This window comes from Rhinoraja longicauda, chromosome 11 (assembly GCF_053455715.1).
Source record: "Rhinoraja longicauda isolate Sanriku21f chromosome 11, sRhiLon1.1, whole genome shotgun sequence".
Lineage (NCBI taxonomy): Eukaryota > Metazoa > Chordata > Chondrichthyes > Rajiformes > Arhynchobatidae > Rhinoraja > Rhinoraja longicauda.
Window position 1 is genome coordinate 14,706,715 of NC_135963.1, and position 18,267 is coordinate 14,724,981.

Consider the following 18,267-nt stretch of genomic DNA (forward strand, 5'->3'; position numbering starts at 1 on the left):
AGATCTTCAATATGTAACGCGATGCACTAACTTCTGCTTTCTTTTAACCCACCTGGTCAGTCTCATGTGAATAATCACATTCCCATCCAAACCCAAGATCCTTGTTTGCTTTTGACCATAAGACATAGGAGCAGAATTAGGCCATTCAGCCCATCGAGACTGCTCTGCCAGACGATCGTGGCTGATCTATTTTTTCCTCATTACTCTTTTCCCTGTTACACTTACACATTAATGCAGAGAAAATGTGCAGACTGACAGTTTGAGGAAAGATCCTGACCCAAAATGTTGCCTATCCATTCCCTCTACAGATAGATGCTGCCTGACCCACTGGGTTCCTCCAGCACTTTGTGTTTTGCTCATGCAAATAAACAGAGGTAGTTAATGCAGAAGCCCAAAAGACCTTCAAACCTCACTTCCTGTGTCAGAATTCAGTTTAGTTTATTTTAGAGATACAGCATGGAAACAGACACTTTGGCCCACCGAGTCCGCACCGACCAGCAATCCCCGCACAGTAACACTATCCGACACACACTAGGGACAATTTACAATTATACCAAGCCAATTAACCTACAAACCTCTACGTCTTTGGAGTGTGGGTGGAAACTGAAGATCTCAGAGAAAACCCACGCAGGTCGCGGCAAGAACATACAAACTCCGTACAGACAGCACCCGTAGTTGGGATCGAACCCGGGTTCCTGGTGTTGCTATCGCTGTAAGGCAGCAACTCTACCGCTGCGCCACCGTGCCGGAATACCACATTTCACAGCCTTAATCCACTATGATTTGTGCTTTGAAGCCAGAGTATTGCTTTTGATTTCAGGTCTGATGTGAGTCTTTTTCTCAGTTCATTCACAGGGATCTTGCAGCCAGGAATGTACTGGTGGGAGAAAACCTTGTGGCTAAAATCGCAGACTTTGGGCTGTCCCGAGGGGAAGAGGTGTATGTGAAAAAGACCATGGTAAGATTAAGTAAGGTCTTCTTATTTCCACGCTCGTTAAAAACCTATAATTCAACTACCTTTAACTGAGAGGATTCCTGGACCTGTGCATATTCTCCAGGCTAACACTTCAGTGATCTTCTGAAGAGTGTTGCATTAAAACAAACCAGTTCCTTCCTGCACACTTGATGATAAAGTTAATGGCACTCTACAAATGAGAACAGTGAATTCCCTTGCCGTTCTCTCAACCAACACAAATACACTAACTGCTAATACATTTCTCCTACTTTTGAGCTTCAGTTTAGTTTAGAGATACAGCTTGGAAACAAGCCTTTCGGCCCACCGAGATCACGCGGACCATCAATCACCTGTCAGCACTGGTTCTATGTTTTCCCACTTTCGCGTTCACTCCCTACATGCTAAGGGCAATTTATAGAGGACAATCAACCCACAAACCCACACGTTTTGGGATGCGGGAGGAAACCGGAGCGCCTGGAGGAAACGCACGTATTCGCAGGGAAAACGTGCAAACTCCACACAGCCAACACTTGAGGTCGGGAGCGAAACCGGGTCTCTGGTGATGTGTTCAAATTGGCAGCAGAACACTCGTTCACTAATTTCACTTTCTGGTACTTTGTGAAAACTGATGTAAACGTCTGCTTCATGTATAATTGTGAAGGAGCTAAAAAAGTTGGAGGGGGGAGTTAAAAATTGACAAAATGAAAATGAAGCCTGTGTTAGATCAGCCATGTGATCAAATGGCAGGATCAAATGGCAGGATAGGTTTGAGGGGCCAGTTGGGCTATTCCTGTTCCAATTTTCTTCTGTTCTTTTGGTCATGAGAGGTACATCTTGTACACCAAAACTAATTGCATGTGGGTCGTTGGCTAATAAGATTAGGTTTTATACGATTATTGTTAATGTCTGTATTTTTGAGTTTGTTTATATTTTACTTGCAGCGAGGACATTGTAAAACCTAACAGAATAAATAGGGTTTTTTAATTTAAAATGATCTTTTTCCATCATCGAGTTAAAGGTCATAAGGTAATTAATGATAGGAGCAGAATTAGGCCATTTGACCCATAAAGTCTACTCCGCCATTCAATCATGGCTGATCTATCTAACCCCATTCTCCTGCCTCCTCCCCATAACCCCTGACACCTACACCAATCAAGAATCTATCTATCTCTGCCTTTAAAATATCCATTGACTTGGCCTCCACAGTCTTCTGTGGCAAATAATTCCACAAATTCACCACTCTCTGACTAAAGAAATTCCTCCTCATCTCCTTCCTAAAGGAACGAGAAAGCTCAGTGACAGAAATAAATACATTTTAAACCCAAGGAAGAAAAGTATATTCCTAAAGTTGAAACTAGCAAAATTAATTCAGTTTAGAGATACAGCGCGGAAACAGGCCCTTCAGCCCACCGAGTCCATTCCGACTAGCAATCCCCACACACTGACACTAGCCTACATACACAAGGGCCAATTTTTCTCATTGTATTTTCGGACGAGACCTGTACTTTCTCCATTCAACCTGTTGATTGATGCCTTTACCTATCTCCCTCTGCACATTGTTTAGGGGAGACTCCCAGTGCGCTGGATGGCAATCGAGTCTTTGAACTACAGTGTCTATACAACAAAAAGCGACGTGTGAGTAATCGATGATAAGGGCATGTTTCTCTGCTTACTGCAGTAGATCATTCATTAATGTGCCCATGCAACTGAAAATGTCACATTGGGAAGACAGGGCGTAACCATACTCCATTAGACTTATGGAAATGTATAGCTTGCACACACATATGGAAGAAATGTTGCAATCTTGTAGGGGAAGTTAACACTTCCCATTTCTGTATACCGCAAGATTCATTTTTACATTAACCCACATAGGAAGGAAAATCAGAGTGTACGATGGACAATTTCTCAAACCCCTTTTAGATTGAAAAATGCTTGCAACATTGCTGAAAATGCAGCCTTGTTACAGATTTATTGACTGTGAAGTCAATTACTACTAAAGGGTTTCCCATTATCTTTTTTAAATATTTTAATTTATTTTTGTTATATGCTCATTCACAAAGTTACGGATTATTTTATATCTACGCAAGTAATTCCCTTTATTATTTCGACAAAATGATTATCGAAACCAATCCTTGGCCTAAAACTGTTCTTCCTTAGAGTATCCACTACTGTGTCAGCCAGTGTATTGCATTGTGTCAGCCAGTGAGTTGGGAACAATGGACGATATACAGTGGGATTCAGAAGAAAGAGTGCACTACAGCACAGGGTCCACAGAGACTCCACGAGCTCCATCAAACAGAGCACACGACCAAGGTGTCTCCCACGAATAGAAAGGTTTTCTCCAGGAAAGCGAACCAAACAGATAAAATGTCCAATGCAGATAACATACTTCGCAAAGGGCAATGATGTCTCCAGGTGTACTTGACAGGAAAGACACCATGTACTAGAGTAACTCAACAGGTCAGATAGCATCTCTGGAGAACATGGATAGGCGACGCTTCGGGTCAGGACCCTTCTTCAGACTGATTGTAGTGGGGCGGTGAAACTTGGAAGAGAGGTGGGGGCAGGACAATGCCTGGCAAGTGATAGATGGATACAGGTGAGGGGAGGCTGGGGTTGGAGGGGGCTTGATTGGCAAATGGTTGGACAAAGACCAGAGATGAAAAGACAAAAAATGAGTCGACACATTCTGGGCGCCATCTTGTAGTCTTCAAGTTTGAAAGTTCTTAAAAATGTATTCTTGGCTTCAAGGATGGTTGTCCTGGCAACAGCAGATTAAAGCATATCTCGATGCCTACTTCCCTGGAAAAAGGCAGGACATAATATAAATTACCTCTTCATGTAGATTAATGTAAAAAAGAATCAAAGAAGAGTTGTTTTAGATTTTTTTTAGATTTAGAGATACAGCGCAGAAACAGGCCCTTCGGCCCACCGGGTCCGCGCCGCCCAGCGATCCCCGCACATTAACACTATCCTACACCCACTAGGGACAATTTTTACATTTGCCCAGCCAATTAACCTACATACCTGTATGTCTTTGGAGTGTGGGAGGAAACCGAAGATCTCGGAGAAAACCCACGCAGGTCACGGGGAGAACGTACAAACTCCGCACAGTACAGCACCCGTTGTCAGGATCGAACCTGAGTCTCCGGCGCTGCATTCGCTGTAAGGCAGCAACTCTACCGCTGCGCCACCGTGCCGCCCTAGTTGAGGGCATGTGTTAGAAAGAATTGGCTGCAATGGTGCAGGGAAACAAGAGAAGAGGGGGAGAGGACCCTTGGGAGATGACATAGACATGCTGGGCTGAATAGCCTCCTTCTGTGGCCCAAGTGGTATAAATACAAGAAGATGACAACTCTGGTGAGGCTCTATAAGGCACTGGTCAGGCCGCATTTGGAATACTGTGAGCAATATTTTGAGGAATGATCCATATCTGAGGAATGATCCCAGAAATTAGTAGCTTAACCTAAGCATTTGACGGCACTGGGCCTGTAATGGCTGGAGTTTAGAAGAATGAGGGGGGTACTTCATTGAAACGTACAGAATGGCCTAATTCTACTCCTATCACGTATGATCTTATGGTAGACACAAAATGCTGGAGTAACTCAGCGGGTCAGGCAGCATCTCAGGAGAGAAGGAACGGGTGACGTTTCGGGTCGAGACCTTTCTTCAGACTGAAGAAGGGTCTCGACCCGAAACGTCACCCATTCCTTCTCTCCTGAGATGTTGCCTGATCCGCTGAGTTACTCCAGCATTTTGTGTCTACCTTCGATTTAAACCAGCATCTGCAGTTATTTTCCAACACGTATGATCTTATGATCTTATGAACAATCAAAAAGTTGCTGGAAGCATCCTGGTTCAAGATTTTCTCTCTTTATGCCATTTTGTCCTAGACCTTTTTCCCATGAGTATATGGAGCGATCGATTCCCCTCACATTTATCTTTAGTTTCATGTTTCAGCACAATGCACTCATAAAGGGTTGACACACCTTGGTGGTTAAATGCTGACAGTGCAGTGTACTGCTCAATCCTGTGGAGCAGCTTCTGGTTTTTCAGGGAAATGTGTATCTGCTCACCGACGCGCTCAGTTGGAACCATGCAATTAAAATTAACCTTCCTCAGGAAACAGCTTGTGTTCATTCAACCACGTTGGTGTGATGGTCAGCTACTCAAAAATAAATGCTTCCTGCATTGCTGTTGCTTCCTATACAGATTTTTTTTTTAAAATTTGCTTTGGAGGGAACGTTGAAATCATGTGAGACGGGTTGCGCGGAGATGTAAAGTGAAAATGTTTCAGAAGCAATTTGGAGGTTCAAAGCCCATTAACTGCTCAAGCAAAGGCTGAACGCAGGAGATTTGGGAAAGATAGGCAAAGGGTAAAGGGATGGCACATAGAGTCATAGAGTGATACAGTGTGGAAACAGGCCCTTCAGCCCGACTTGCCCACACTGGCCAACATGTCCCAGCTACACTAGTCCCACCTGTCTGTGCTTCGTCCATATCCCTTCAAACGTGTCCTGTCCATGTACCTGCCTAACTGTTTATTCAACGTCGGGATAGTCCCAGCCTCAACTACCTCCTCTGGCAGCTTGTTCCATAAATCTTATGTTGAAAGCAAGTGCAGGAGTCCCTGACACAGGAGCGGACTCAGGCTGTGGAAGAGTCCCGACTGGAAACTGTCACCTATCCTTGTCCTCCAGCGATGCTGAGTTATTCCGGCACTTTGTGTCCTTTTATGTAAACTATTTTAGTTTAGTTTAGTTTATTGTGACATGCACCAAAGAGCAGTGAAAAGGGTTTTTTGTTACGTGCTGCCCGGTTAGTAGAAAGACTATTCTACAGGAGTGATAATGTTGCTATGGTACCACCCATGGCTGCCTGGTGCCATACCCAAGTGTCATAAGTCATTTCGAAGTCACCTGCTTTTCAAATCTCCAAGCATATTTCATGGGAGAAAACTATTAAACAAGGTATAAAATATTAATTTTTTGCCACATCTTTAGGTGTGGAACTTTCAGACCTATCCCTCAGATGGTCCATGCATGATTAATGCAGGGAACCGTCAAATTATTACTCCCTTTTGTCAATCTTTAGTTATTGCTTAAAGACATCAATAGCCAGTGAGTATCAGATTAGCCAACCCTGTTATCGGTGCTTATTAAAAAAATGGACCTATGGAATTACATACTCTCTACATAGACAGGTCCCGATTACTGCGTGGGTTCTAGGATTACAGTTACAAATTATATTTGATGTCAATCAAGTTGCAAATGGTTTACATGTGAATTTTATCTGTTCCTTAGTTGGTCGTTTGGAGTGTTGTTGTGGGAGATTGTCAGCCTCGGTAAGTAACAACAGCACTGATATTCTGCAGTCTACTGAAGGTTTGGTTTCCATTCATTTGTGATTGTTTCTCCAAAATCCCATCTTTTTCCAGTACCTCAGTCTATTCTAATCCCTTCATAATATCATTAGCTGATTTTTAAAGGATCGGTGCAGATGAAACTCTTATTTAAACTGATTACATTTTACATCCTGCCATGATGAAAATTGAACTTGTGTTCTCTGGGTTACTGTCTCCAATCATTGGTATAAGTCTAGTAAAACCTGATCTTGTCTGAATTATTCTAACTCAGTCATTCGGTGGAAACCTACCTGGGAATATTGATGAGTAGCCAAACCCGAAGATCAGTTTTCACCAGGTCACTTGACCAAGAATCATGCATAAAGCAAGGCATAGAACATAGAAAAGTACAGCAAAGGAACCTTGAGCCCATAACTTCTGTGCCGAACATGACGCTATGATAAACTAATCTCATCTCCCTGCACGTAATTCAGATGTGGCAAAATCAAACGTGTCCCAATGGTCATAATGGCCTTGGAAATTAGTTGAAACATAACAATCACTCTGGAAAAATCTTCTCACTTCTTTTCGAACTTGGCGGTGGTATGTATTATGGACCTCAATCTTCCACTTAGATATCTTAATGTTACAAAGGACAGCACTGTTTCTTTTTCCGTCTTCCATTAATGGGCGAGAGAAGACACAGAGTGCAAGAGCAGCTCAGTGGATTAGGCAGCATCTCAGGAGAACATGGATAGACAACGTTTTGGGTCAGGCAATACCCGAAATCTTTCCTGTCCATGTTCTCCTGAGATGCTGCCTGACCCATTGAGTTACTCTAGCACTCTCTGTCTTCTACTGTAAACAAGCATCTGCAGCTCCTTATTTCTTCATTTCCATTCATTGGCGTCCGATTGTCTTTAGGTGGAACGCCGTACTGTGGAATGACATGTGCTGAGCTTTATGAGAAGTTGCCCCAGGGCTTCCGAATGGAGAAACCCCTCAACTGTGACGATGAAGTGTGAGTAATTACCTGCAGATCCCCTCATGTGAAAGGCTGACATGGAGATGGATTGGGTGCCATACCACCTGCACTGGCCCTCCCAGTGGAAGCTGGAATCGTATTGTGGAGTCGTTCTCTAAGATCTTTTGCCATTCCAACATCTCAATCTCTGCTTTTAACCTTGTTGAGCATTTCATTCCATGTGCAGATCGACTCTCATTCTAAAATATATTTTACTGTTAAAGGTAATTCATCGACTGAGAGTCGTCTGTGAGAATTTCCAGTTTAGAAACATAGAAAATAGGTGCAGGAGTAGGCCATTCGGCCCTTCGAGCCTGCACCGCCATTCAATATGATCATGGCTGATCATCCAACTCAGTATCCTGTACCTGCCTTCTCTCCATACCCCCTGATCCCTTTAGCCACAACGGCCACATCTAACTCCCACTTAAATATAGCCAATGAACTGGCCTCAACTACCTTCTGTGGCAGAGAATTCCACAGATTCACCACTCTCTGTGTGAAAAAAAACGTTCTCATCTCATAGAAACATAGAAACATAGAAAATAGGTGCAGGAGTAGGCCATTCGGCCCTTCGAGCCTGCACCGCCATTCAATATGATCATGGCTGATCATTCAGCTCAGTAGCCTGTACCTGCCTTCTCTCCATACCCCCTGATCCCTTTAGCAAAAAGGGCCACATCTAACTCCCTCTTAAATATAGCCAATGAACTGGCCTCAACTACCTTCTGTGGCAGAGAATTCCACAGACTCACCACTCTCTGTGTGAAGAAATGTTTTCTCATCTCAGTCCTAAAAGACTTCTCCCTTATCCTTAAGCTGTGACCCCTGGTTCTGGACTCCCCCAACATCGGGAACAATCTTCCCGCATCTAGCCTCTCCAACCGCTTAAGAATTTTATATGTTTCTATAAGATCCCCCCTCAGTCTTCTAAATTCCAGCGAGTACAAGCCTAGTCTATCTAGTCTTTCCTCATATGTAAGTCCCGCCATCCCAGGGATCAATCTGGTGAACCTTCTCTGTAATCCCTCTAAGGCAAGAACGTCTTTCCTCAGGTTAGGAGACCAAAACTGCACACAGTACTCCAGGTGCGGTCTCACCAAGGCCCTGTACAACTGCAGCAGAACCTCCCTGCTCCTAAATCAAATCCTCTTGCTATGAATGCCAACATACCATTCGCTTTCTTCACTGCCTGCTGCACCTGCATGCTTGCTTTCAATGACTGGTGCACCATGACACCCAGGTCACGTTGCATCTCCCCTTCTCCCAATCGGTCACCATTCAGGTAATACTCTGCTTTCCTGTTCTTGCCGCCAAAGTGAATAACCTCACATTTATCCACATTATATTGCATCTGCCATGCATTTGCCCACTCGCCTAATCTATCCAAGTCACTCTGCAGCCTCCTAGCATCCTCCTCGCAGCTAACACTGCCACCCAGTTTCGTGTCATCCGCAAACTTAGAGATGTTGCATTCAATTCCCTCGTCCAAATCATTAATATACACTGTAAATAACTGGGGTCCCAGCACTGAGCCTTGCGGTACCCCACTAGTCACTGCCTGCCATTCCGAAAAGGACCCGTTTATTCCTACTCTTTGCTTCCTGTCCGCCAACCAATTTTCTATCCACCTCAACACTGAACCCTCAATACCATGTGCTTTAAGTTTGTACACCAATCTCCTATGTGGGACCTTGTCGAAGACCTTCTGAAAGTCCAGATATAACACATCGACTGGTTCTCCCTTATCCACTCTACTAGTTACATCCTCGAAAAATTCTATAAGATTCGTCAGACATGATTTGCCTTTGGTAAATCCATGCTGACTTTGTCCGATGATTTCACCACTTTCCAAATGTAATGCTATCACATCTTTAATAACTGACTCTAGCATTTTCCCCACTACCGATGTTAGGCTAACTGGTCTATAATTCCCCGTTTTCTCTCTCCCTCCCTTTTTAAAAAGTGAGGTTACATTAGCTACCCTCCAGTCCTCAGGAACTACTCCAGAATCTAAAGAGTTTTGAAAAATTATCACTAATGCATCCACTATTTCTGAGGCTACTTCCTTAAGCACTCTGGGATGCAGCCTATCTGGCCCTGGGGATTTATCTGCCTTTAATCCATTTAATTTACCTAACACCACTTCCCGACTAACCTGGATTTCCCTCAGTTCCTCCATCTCTTTAGACCCCCGGTCCCCCGCTATTTCCGGCAGACGGTTTATGTCTTCCTTAGTGAAGACAGAACCAAAGTATTTGTTCAATTGGTCTGCCATCTCCTTGTTCCCTATGATCAATTCACCTGTTTCCAACTGCAAGGGACCTACATTTGCCTTAACTAATCTTTTTCTCTTGACATATCTATAAAAGCTTTTGCAGTCTGTTTTTATGTTCCTTGCCAGTTTTCCCTCATAATCTATTTTCCCTTTCCTAATTAAGCCCTTTGTCCTCCTCTGCTGGACTCTGAATTTCTCCCAGTCCTCTGGTATGCTACTTTTTCTGGCTAATCTGTATGCTTCATCTTTTGTTTTAATACTATCCTTGATTTCCCTTGTTAGCCACGGATGCACTACCTTTCCTGGTTTGTTCTTTTGCCAAACTGGGATGAACACTTGTTGTAGTTCATCCATGCGACCTTTAAATGCCTTCCATTGCATGTCCACCGTCAACCCTTTCAGCATCAATCGCCAGTCTATCTTGGACAATTCACGCCTCATACCCTCAAAGTTACCTTTCTTTAAGTTCAGAACACTTGTTTCTGTATCGACTTTGTCACTCTCCATCCTAATGAAGAACTCTACCATATTATGATCACTCTTGCCCAAGGGGCCTCGCACAACAAGACTGCTAACTAACCCTTCCTCATTACTCAATACCCAGTCTAGAATGGCCTGTTCTCTCGTTGGTTCCTCGACATGTTGGTTTAGAAAACCATCTCTCAAACATTCCAAGAAATCCTCTTCCTCAGCACCCCTGCCAATTTGGTTCACCCAATCTATATGTAGATTGAAGTCACCCATTATAACTGTTGCGCCTTTAGTGCATGCATTTCTAATTTCCTGCTTGATGCCATCCCCAACCTCCCTACTGCTGTTAGGTGGCCTGTACACAATTCCCACTAGCGTTTTCTGCCCCTTAGTGTTTCGTAGCTCTACCCATATCGATTCCACTTCCTCCAAGCTAATGTCCTTCTTTTCCACTGCTTTAATCTCCTCTCTAACCAGTAACGCTACCCCACCTCCTTTTCCTTTCTGTCTATACCGCCTGAATATAGAATATCCCTGGATGTTGAGCTCCCAGCCTTAGTCACCCTGGAGCCATGTCTCCGTAATCCCAACTATATCATAATCATTAATAACTATCTCCACATTTAATTCATCCACCTTATTACGTATACTCCTTGCATTGAGACACAAAGCCTTCAGGCTTGTTTTAACAACTCTCTTACCCCTTGTACGATTATGTTGAAAAGTGGCCCTTTTTGATTTTTGCCCTGGATTTGTCTGCCTGCCACTTTTACTTTTTACCTTGTTACCTGTTGCTTCTACCCTCATTTTACACCCCTCTGTCTCTCTGCTCCAGCTCCCATCCCCCTGCCACATTAGTTTAAATCCTCCCCGACAGCACTAGCAAACACTCCCCCTAGGACATTGGTTCCATTCCAGCTCAGGTGCAGACCGTCCTGTTTGTACTGGTCCCACCTCTCCCAGAACTGGTTCCAATGTCCTAAAAATTTGAATCACTCCCCCTTGCACCATTTTGCAGGTATATTTACCTACAGACATGACAGGAAGATGCCAATACACCACTCAGCCATCCAATCTTAATTATAGAGTGTTTGAATCAGAGTCAAACAGCAAGGAAACAGGTCCTTCGGCCCAACTCAGCCATGCCAACCAAGATTCATTATCTAAGCTTGTCCCATTTCCCCACATTTCGTCCATATCCCTCGAAACCTTTCCTATCCATGCACCTGTCCAATTGTCTTTTAAATGCTGTGATCATAACAGCCTCAGCTATTTCCCCTGGCAGCTTGTTCCATATACCCACCACCCTCATTGTGAAAAAGTTGCTCCTCAGGTTCGTATGAAATCTTGCTCCTGTCACTATAAACACATGTCCTCTTCTTTTTGATTCCCCTACCCTGGGTAAAAGACCCTGTGCACCTCTATACACCTTCATCGGATAGCACCTCAACATCCTGCAGTCCAAGGAATAAAACTCCAAGTAAGAAATGATGTGCTCAACATCATTGATGATCAACAACTAATATTGTGTCTAGTGTCCAGTGAGACGTTCTCATATTTGGGAGGATTTTTCATTTTTGACAGAGCACTTTGTCATTTTTTGTGAGAAAGAATTAGACAATAGACAATTCTTCCTCACTTTCATAAAACACAAAATCTGTTGAATTAGGCTGCTTTCTCCTTTCTTCACCTTGTTTTTAATAGGAAATCCCTTATCAAATCTCAACACGACGTTTCCAACTTCACACATTTTTGTAGACAGCCGAAAGTTAAATAAACAGGAAAATTTGTTTTCCTGTCGCTGTGGGTAGGAGGAGAAAAACGCGTATATTTGTTTAATGTCATTCAAAAGTCATCTGCTAAAGTTTTCATCTCTCTTTACCTGAAATGCCCTCAGCTATGAATTCATGAGACAGTGCTGGAGGGATCGGCCCTATGAACGACCAACCTTTACTCAGATATCAGTGCAACTGAACCGAATGCTGGAAGCAAGAAAGGTAATTCACCCGACGTGGAACCGAACGGAAAGTTGTTGGGATTATTAGCAAAGTATCAGTAACTCGAAGGATCAGACTCAAAAAGGTGTTGTGGAACCAGAATAAAACCTAAACTTAATTAAACATTTCTTCATGAGCGTATGGATTTTCTGTGAGTATGACCTGACAGTTTTATTTTAAAATAGTTCCTTCATTTCAGGTAGTTCCTTTTATCTTTAGTGATTTTTGGTGAATATTTAAAATATTTTTCAAAATGTGGCAAGTACAGAGATCATAAGATATGTGCTTTCCCTCAATGCAGACTAAATGAATTGCAAGGGTCAGGCATCAAATCCCTGAAGTGTCATGAGGATTGAATCCCGTGTGCATGTGTGTGTGTGTGTGTGTGTGGTACATAACATAACATAACATAACAAAACTTTATTGTCACTCGGCACAACACCGAACGAAATTTCAGCAGTCACAGCAAAAAAAGAAAAGAACACAGGACACATCACATCAGCCATCTTGTCCAGAAGCTCTAAGGTTCATGGGATTTTACCTGCTCAACAAAAGATTGGGGGGAGGATTGTTCCTTTCCTGCCAGCCAGACATGTTCTAAGAAATGGGAACAGCAACTGAAGGGTCTGTTTTAGTAGGAACTCGCCATACCCGAGGGTAGGGCCAGAACTGTCAGTTGGGCACAAAATGCTGGAGTAACTGAGCAGGACAGGCAGCATCTCTGGAGAGAAGGAATGGGTGACGTTTTGGGTCAAGACCCTTCTTCAGACTGGGTCAGGGGAGAGGCACAGAGATAAGGAAGTGTAAGGCGTGAAAACGAGATAACGCAAATGGAGATCAAGGAAAATGTAGAATAGATCATTGTTAGCTAGGAAAAGGTAACGACAAAGCAAACACTGGCACAGAACTGTCAATTTTACTTTGCATTGGACTGTTATTGATTAGAACATATCTCAACCATTTGGGGAGGAATCAAATGCAGATTCCAAAACTGACACGTCTCCATCATACTACCCTCTCCCAGCATGCCCACACCTCATCCTTACTCACAAAGATTATATAGTTATGCAATAGATGCTTTGCAAAAAAAGGGTTTAGTCTGCACTGAGTATTTTATTGCTTACCTGATGGCAAGGTGAGCTAACTTAGAATGGTGCTAGGAGGCAAGGGTGTTGAATTGAAGAGAGGCAGAAAATGCTGGAGTAACTCAGTGGGACAGACAGCATCTCTGGAGAGGGGAATGGGTGATGTTTTAGGTTGAGTCCCTTCTTCAGACTGAACGTCACCCAGTCTTTGGACCCTCGACCCAAAACGTCATCCATTCTTTCTCTCCAGAGATGCTGCATGTCCCGCTGAGTTACTCCAGCATTTTGCGTCTTTATCAGCATAAACCAGCATCTGCTGTATTTTGTAAACCAGCATCGGCAGTACCTCCCTACACAGGGTGTTGAATTGTACTGACCAAGAAATCCCTGATAGGGGCTAACTAAACTTATCTTAACTGGGGAGGTGGCAGGAACGCATATTTCAGTTGCCTTAAGGATAGTTGGGGAAGAGCAAAGCATCTATGGCTGTCAAGTGAAGACGCTTGATGGACATTGGTGGACGGTGATGCATTACTTTGCCAAATAGCCCATTTCATCCACTGTTACTTGGGCTCCAACACAATCACCAGCAATTAAGCAGTGCTTTAAAATGGATGGGTAAGATAACTGATGAGAAAGGGGAAAAAAAATCCCTTTAATGATTATTTCAATCTGTTAATTTCTCCACAGGCTTACGTCAACACGGCTTTGTTTGAAAACTTCACCTATGCTGGAATCGATGCCACAGCAGAAGAAGTATGACACTGGGCTTGTACGAACTTATGCAGTGCCCATGTTTATGTAGTTCCTGCTAATGACTCGTCAGTCCTGTAGCCAAGGGATCAGGTTCCAGTGACTGCACCACCTGTCCCAAGATGCTGACTGCTTGCACTAGGAGCAAACAAGCCAGAATAACCCATGAAACAAGCTGATTGCCGCAGCACTGTAAAGCGTGCCCGGGACCTGTGCATTATCCCATGGTAGTGTGGAATACTGTGTCCAACTCTGGGGGGTGGAATATGGGTCTTCCTACCATCTCCAGAGTATGATCATTGCCCAGTTGCACTTGGAAATCAGCGGAGGAAATGGTAATGTTTATATCCCTTGGCCGCAGGACGATTCTCGAGACCCAAACTCCTTGCAACATGGCAAACGAGGTCTGAGTTAAATGAACCAGTGGCGACGGAATCAGTCAATTGGAACTTGTACAACTGGAGCAATGCTTTCATCGCACTTGGTTTGTGTACTGACATGTATATACACACAAAGCATATACTGAGTATTTCTTACTGCATAAACCCCCTACGAGCACATTGCCCATAGCTTGGTGCCCACGTGTACATTGTTTTTTTGTGTGCCTGCATGAGAAACTGTTTCAGTCAACACCTGCCGCGGTGGACGATTCTGGATCGGACTTCTTGGGTACGTGTGTGAAAGCGGGTTGTTTGATTCAACAGCAAACTTGAAAGCAGACACTTGGCTGAGAGCAGCTGGACACAGGGCCAATGATTGTGGCAGCACGTGGTCCCCTCTACCACTGAATGTCCCGAAGATTACAGGAAGCATGTTCTGTGGTTCATTGAAGTCCATGCCATCAAGAATCTCTGTATCCTGGTCTCTCCACGTTATGCTGACCCTTGGATCTGGCATAAATACTACTTATAGCTGATATAACACTTTGCAAAGTTCGGACACCGCTTCCATTGTCTGTATCTCGGTTTAATGTAAACAAAATTATTTTTTCTTGATGTTCAATAAATGCATTCATGCAATCGTCCGAAATGATCTGCATGGAACGTATCATCTGCCTAACTTGACTTTGATTCTGACCCATTTTATCTCACATTTAGGAAGGAACTGCAGATGCTGGTTTACACCGAAGGTAGACCCTAAATGCTGGAGTAGCTCAGCGGGACAGGCAGCATCTCTGGAGAGAAGGAACGGGTGACGTTTCGGGTCGAGACCCTTCTTCGGTCTGCCTGTCCTGCTGAGTTACTCCAGCATTTTGTGTCTATCTTCCATTTTATCTCACCTTCATTTCAGGTACTAATTTCCAGACATGAGCAATCATTGCTGCAAAATTACAACAATGCAATTATTTTTCTTGCACCTATAACGTGTCCCATTGTACTTCACAAATCTGTGACAAAAAATGTGAATTTAGGATAACGACATTAATAAAATATCAGTATCAATATAAAAATAATAGATCCCATGCTTCTCTGTGTCTGCCTCTCTCTGTGTCTGTCTCTCTGTGTCTGTCTCTCTGCGTCTGTCTCTGCGTCTGTCTCTGTGTCTGTCTCTCTCTGTCTCTCTCTGTCTCCCTCTCTGTCTCCCTCTGTCTCCCTCTCTGCCTCTCTTTCTGTCTCTCTCCTTGTCTCTCAGTCTCTGTCTGTCTATCACTGTCTCTCTATGTCTCTGTCTCTCTCTGTCTCTGTTTCTCTGTTTCTCTGTCTCTCTGTTTCTCTGTTTCTCTGTCTCTCTGGTACTCTGTCTCTCTGTCTCTCTCTGTGTCTCTGTCTCAGTCTCTCTGTCTCTCTCTCCCCCACTGGTGAAGATGTGCTCTAAAGGTGGAAGCATACACTTATGTAATCATTTTTATCTCTTAGAACAGCAGGTGACTATGTGGTAAACTAGCTATCCTCGGTACCATAATGGCATGAGTTGTGTGTCCTATCAGACACTGAGCTAGTCTCAGATGTCCCTTGGAAGGCAAAGCTTATCTTAGTGACCTTGCAGGTGTCCTCGTGATTTACTGATCCCTTCGAGTAAGCCTAAGCATTCTTCGAAAACATCTACTTGTTTTCCTAAGCAGAGTTTGAAATGTGGTGCTGCTAATTTGTCTGACAACTCAATTTTAGCTGACATAGTCTGTCTAGCCCTTACATTAGGGGATTATGGGGAGAAGGCAGGAACGGGGTACTGATTGAGAATGATCAGCCATGATCACATTGAATGGCGGTGCTGGCTCGAAGGGCCGAATGGCCTACTCCTGCATCTAGAAACATAGAAACATAGAAAATAGGTGCAGGAGTAGGCCATTCGGCCCTTCGAGCCTGCACCGCCATTCAATATGATCATGGCTGATCATCCAGCTCAGTAACCTGTACCTGCCTTCTCTCCATACCCCCTGATCCCTTTAGCAATAAATCTATTGTCTATTAAAGTATATAAATCACATTATATGCTCCCATTATTAACCCTTCCACTTTCAACAATTTATGCACTTATACACCCAGGACCCTGTGTTCCCACACACTCTTTAGGTCTGAGTGGTTTGGTTTGAACTATTTCTCAAGCCTATCGCTCTAGAAGGCAGTTCTGACAAATGTGGGTGAACCAGGATTCGGTGTATGTCGGACCAGTCCCCTCAGTGAAAGGCAGTGCGCAGGATGCATTTCCCAGGGGCATTTAGTACGTGTGGGACTGGTCGCGCAGTGAGGGTCAGCATATTTGTCACGCCACTTTGTTGTGACTTCAGAACTTCAGACAGTGCGGCTAAACCCCATCCGTATCCAATATTTGGATTGAAGTCTGAAAACAATCTCTGTGAATCTACGCCTCATCCAACCACCAACCTGAGCACAATAGGGACTCCAACCTTAAAGTGGTCGATGCTGAAGTCCAGTTCCTCACGCTGCCCTGGTACTCTCAATTTTCAATGTAGGATTTTTTTTTTGAGTGCTGCTCATCTCTAATGAGGTACGGCAGGCACTGAGAAACATAGAAACATAGAAAATAGGTGCAGGAGTAGGCCTTCAAGCCAGCACCGCTATTCAATATGATCATGGCTGATCATCCAAAATCAGTACCCCGTTCCTGCTTTCTCTCCATATCCTTGATTCAGTTTGCTTCCGAGAAGTACGCTGCAGAGATGAGCTAAACAGTCTGGTTTCTTTCACTGGGACATGAACTAACCAACACATAATAATTAGTCTAGTTTAATATCACATGTATTGTGGTACAGTGAAAGGCTTTCGTTGCACGTTAACCAGTCAGCGGAATGACTGTACGTGATTACAATTGAGCCATCCCCAGTGGACACAAACATTCAGCAGGTCAGGCAACATTGGTAGATACGGAAGGGGAATTAATGATTCACGTTGATAATCTTCCATGAGAAATGTAGCATATGCAATATTGGTTGATCTAACTTTAAGAATGAAAGCATGCACCCAAGTGTTTGCTCTGTTGTTGACACTCAGTCAGGAAACTTCCATCAGTTTCTACAGAGGAAGCCACAACAAGAAATCTTGCTTTGTACAATGTATAGTTTTTATTAATTTAATTTTTTTTGGTCATTTACAAAGTATCATCAAGGACATATTTGACAAGAATTGAGAAAAAGTTAGATGTAAAAAGAACGAAAGCAGGAGATGTTGAATAGATTCAGATCCATCAGAGTCAAACAAGGTGAAAACTACGAAAACATTTTCAATCAATAAAACCTTCATCAGGAATGGAAAAATGTGAGAACAGGCAGAGAGAGGGAGGGGCAGAGAGAACAAATAGGATATCTTTGACAGAAATATGTTTTTTTTAACCAAATATGAGGTTCGAGGAAGATTGTCTAAGTGGTATGATGCTTTCAGAGCTATCTGATTAATAAATTAATATAAATGAACGAGGACAGTTATTAGAGACAAAAATGTAAAATAGTATTCATTTTAATTCACAGTATTGCCTGCAGTACTTCTGGTCCTTTCAAGGAAGGATGTTGAGACATTTGTAAAAAAAGATTTATTAGATTAATATCTGTAATGGATGGTTTGTATTCTGAGTGGAGGTTAGACAAGCCAACAGTACAAGGTAAAGTTCAATTAAAGATAGTCCAAGGGTCTCCAGGAAGGTAGAAAGCAGAGAATGTCAGAAACATTCAGTAGGTCGGGCAGGACCTGAGGGTCGTTACAGGGTAAATATGGAGAGAAATATTTTGCTGGTGTAGAATTTAGAATGGGTCAATATTTAAAAATAAAGTGTTGTTCATTTTAAACAGACATTTGTTTTCCTTCAGAGGTTTTTGGAACTCCCTCAAAGGAGAGTGACTTTGAATATTGTTAAGACCCAGATGCAGGTTTTTTTTTAATATGCAAAGGATGGGGGTGGGAATGGT

The 18,267-nt window shown here is 43.3% G+C and overlaps 1 protein-coding gene across 2 annotated transcripts in view; it reads left to right on the top strand.

Annotated features, from left to right (window-relative positions):
- tie1 (tyrosine kinase with immunoglobulin-like and EGF-like domains 1) overlaps positions 1–14,932 on the top strand; it is a 69,109-nt gene extending 54,177 nt beyond the window's left edge. For both annotated transcript variants that reach the window (XM_078407922.1, XM_078407923.1), the window contains 6 exons: positions 845–958; positions 2,520–2,590; positions 6,259–6,299; positions 7,224–7,320; positions 11,970–12,069; positions 13,845–14,932. In XM_078407922.1, coding sequence (XP_078264048.1) covers positions 845–958; positions 2,520–2,590; positions 6,259–6,299; positions 7,224–7,320; positions 11,970–12,069; positions 13,845–13,916 — 495 coding nt within the window. In that variant the 3' untranslated portion in view covers positions 13,917–14,932. The remainder of the gene's footprint in view (positions 1–844; positions 959–2,519; positions 2,591–6,258; positions 6,300–7,223; positions 7,321–11,969; positions 12,070–13,844) is intronic.
- Positions 14,933–18,267: the final 3,335 nt, after the last annotated feature.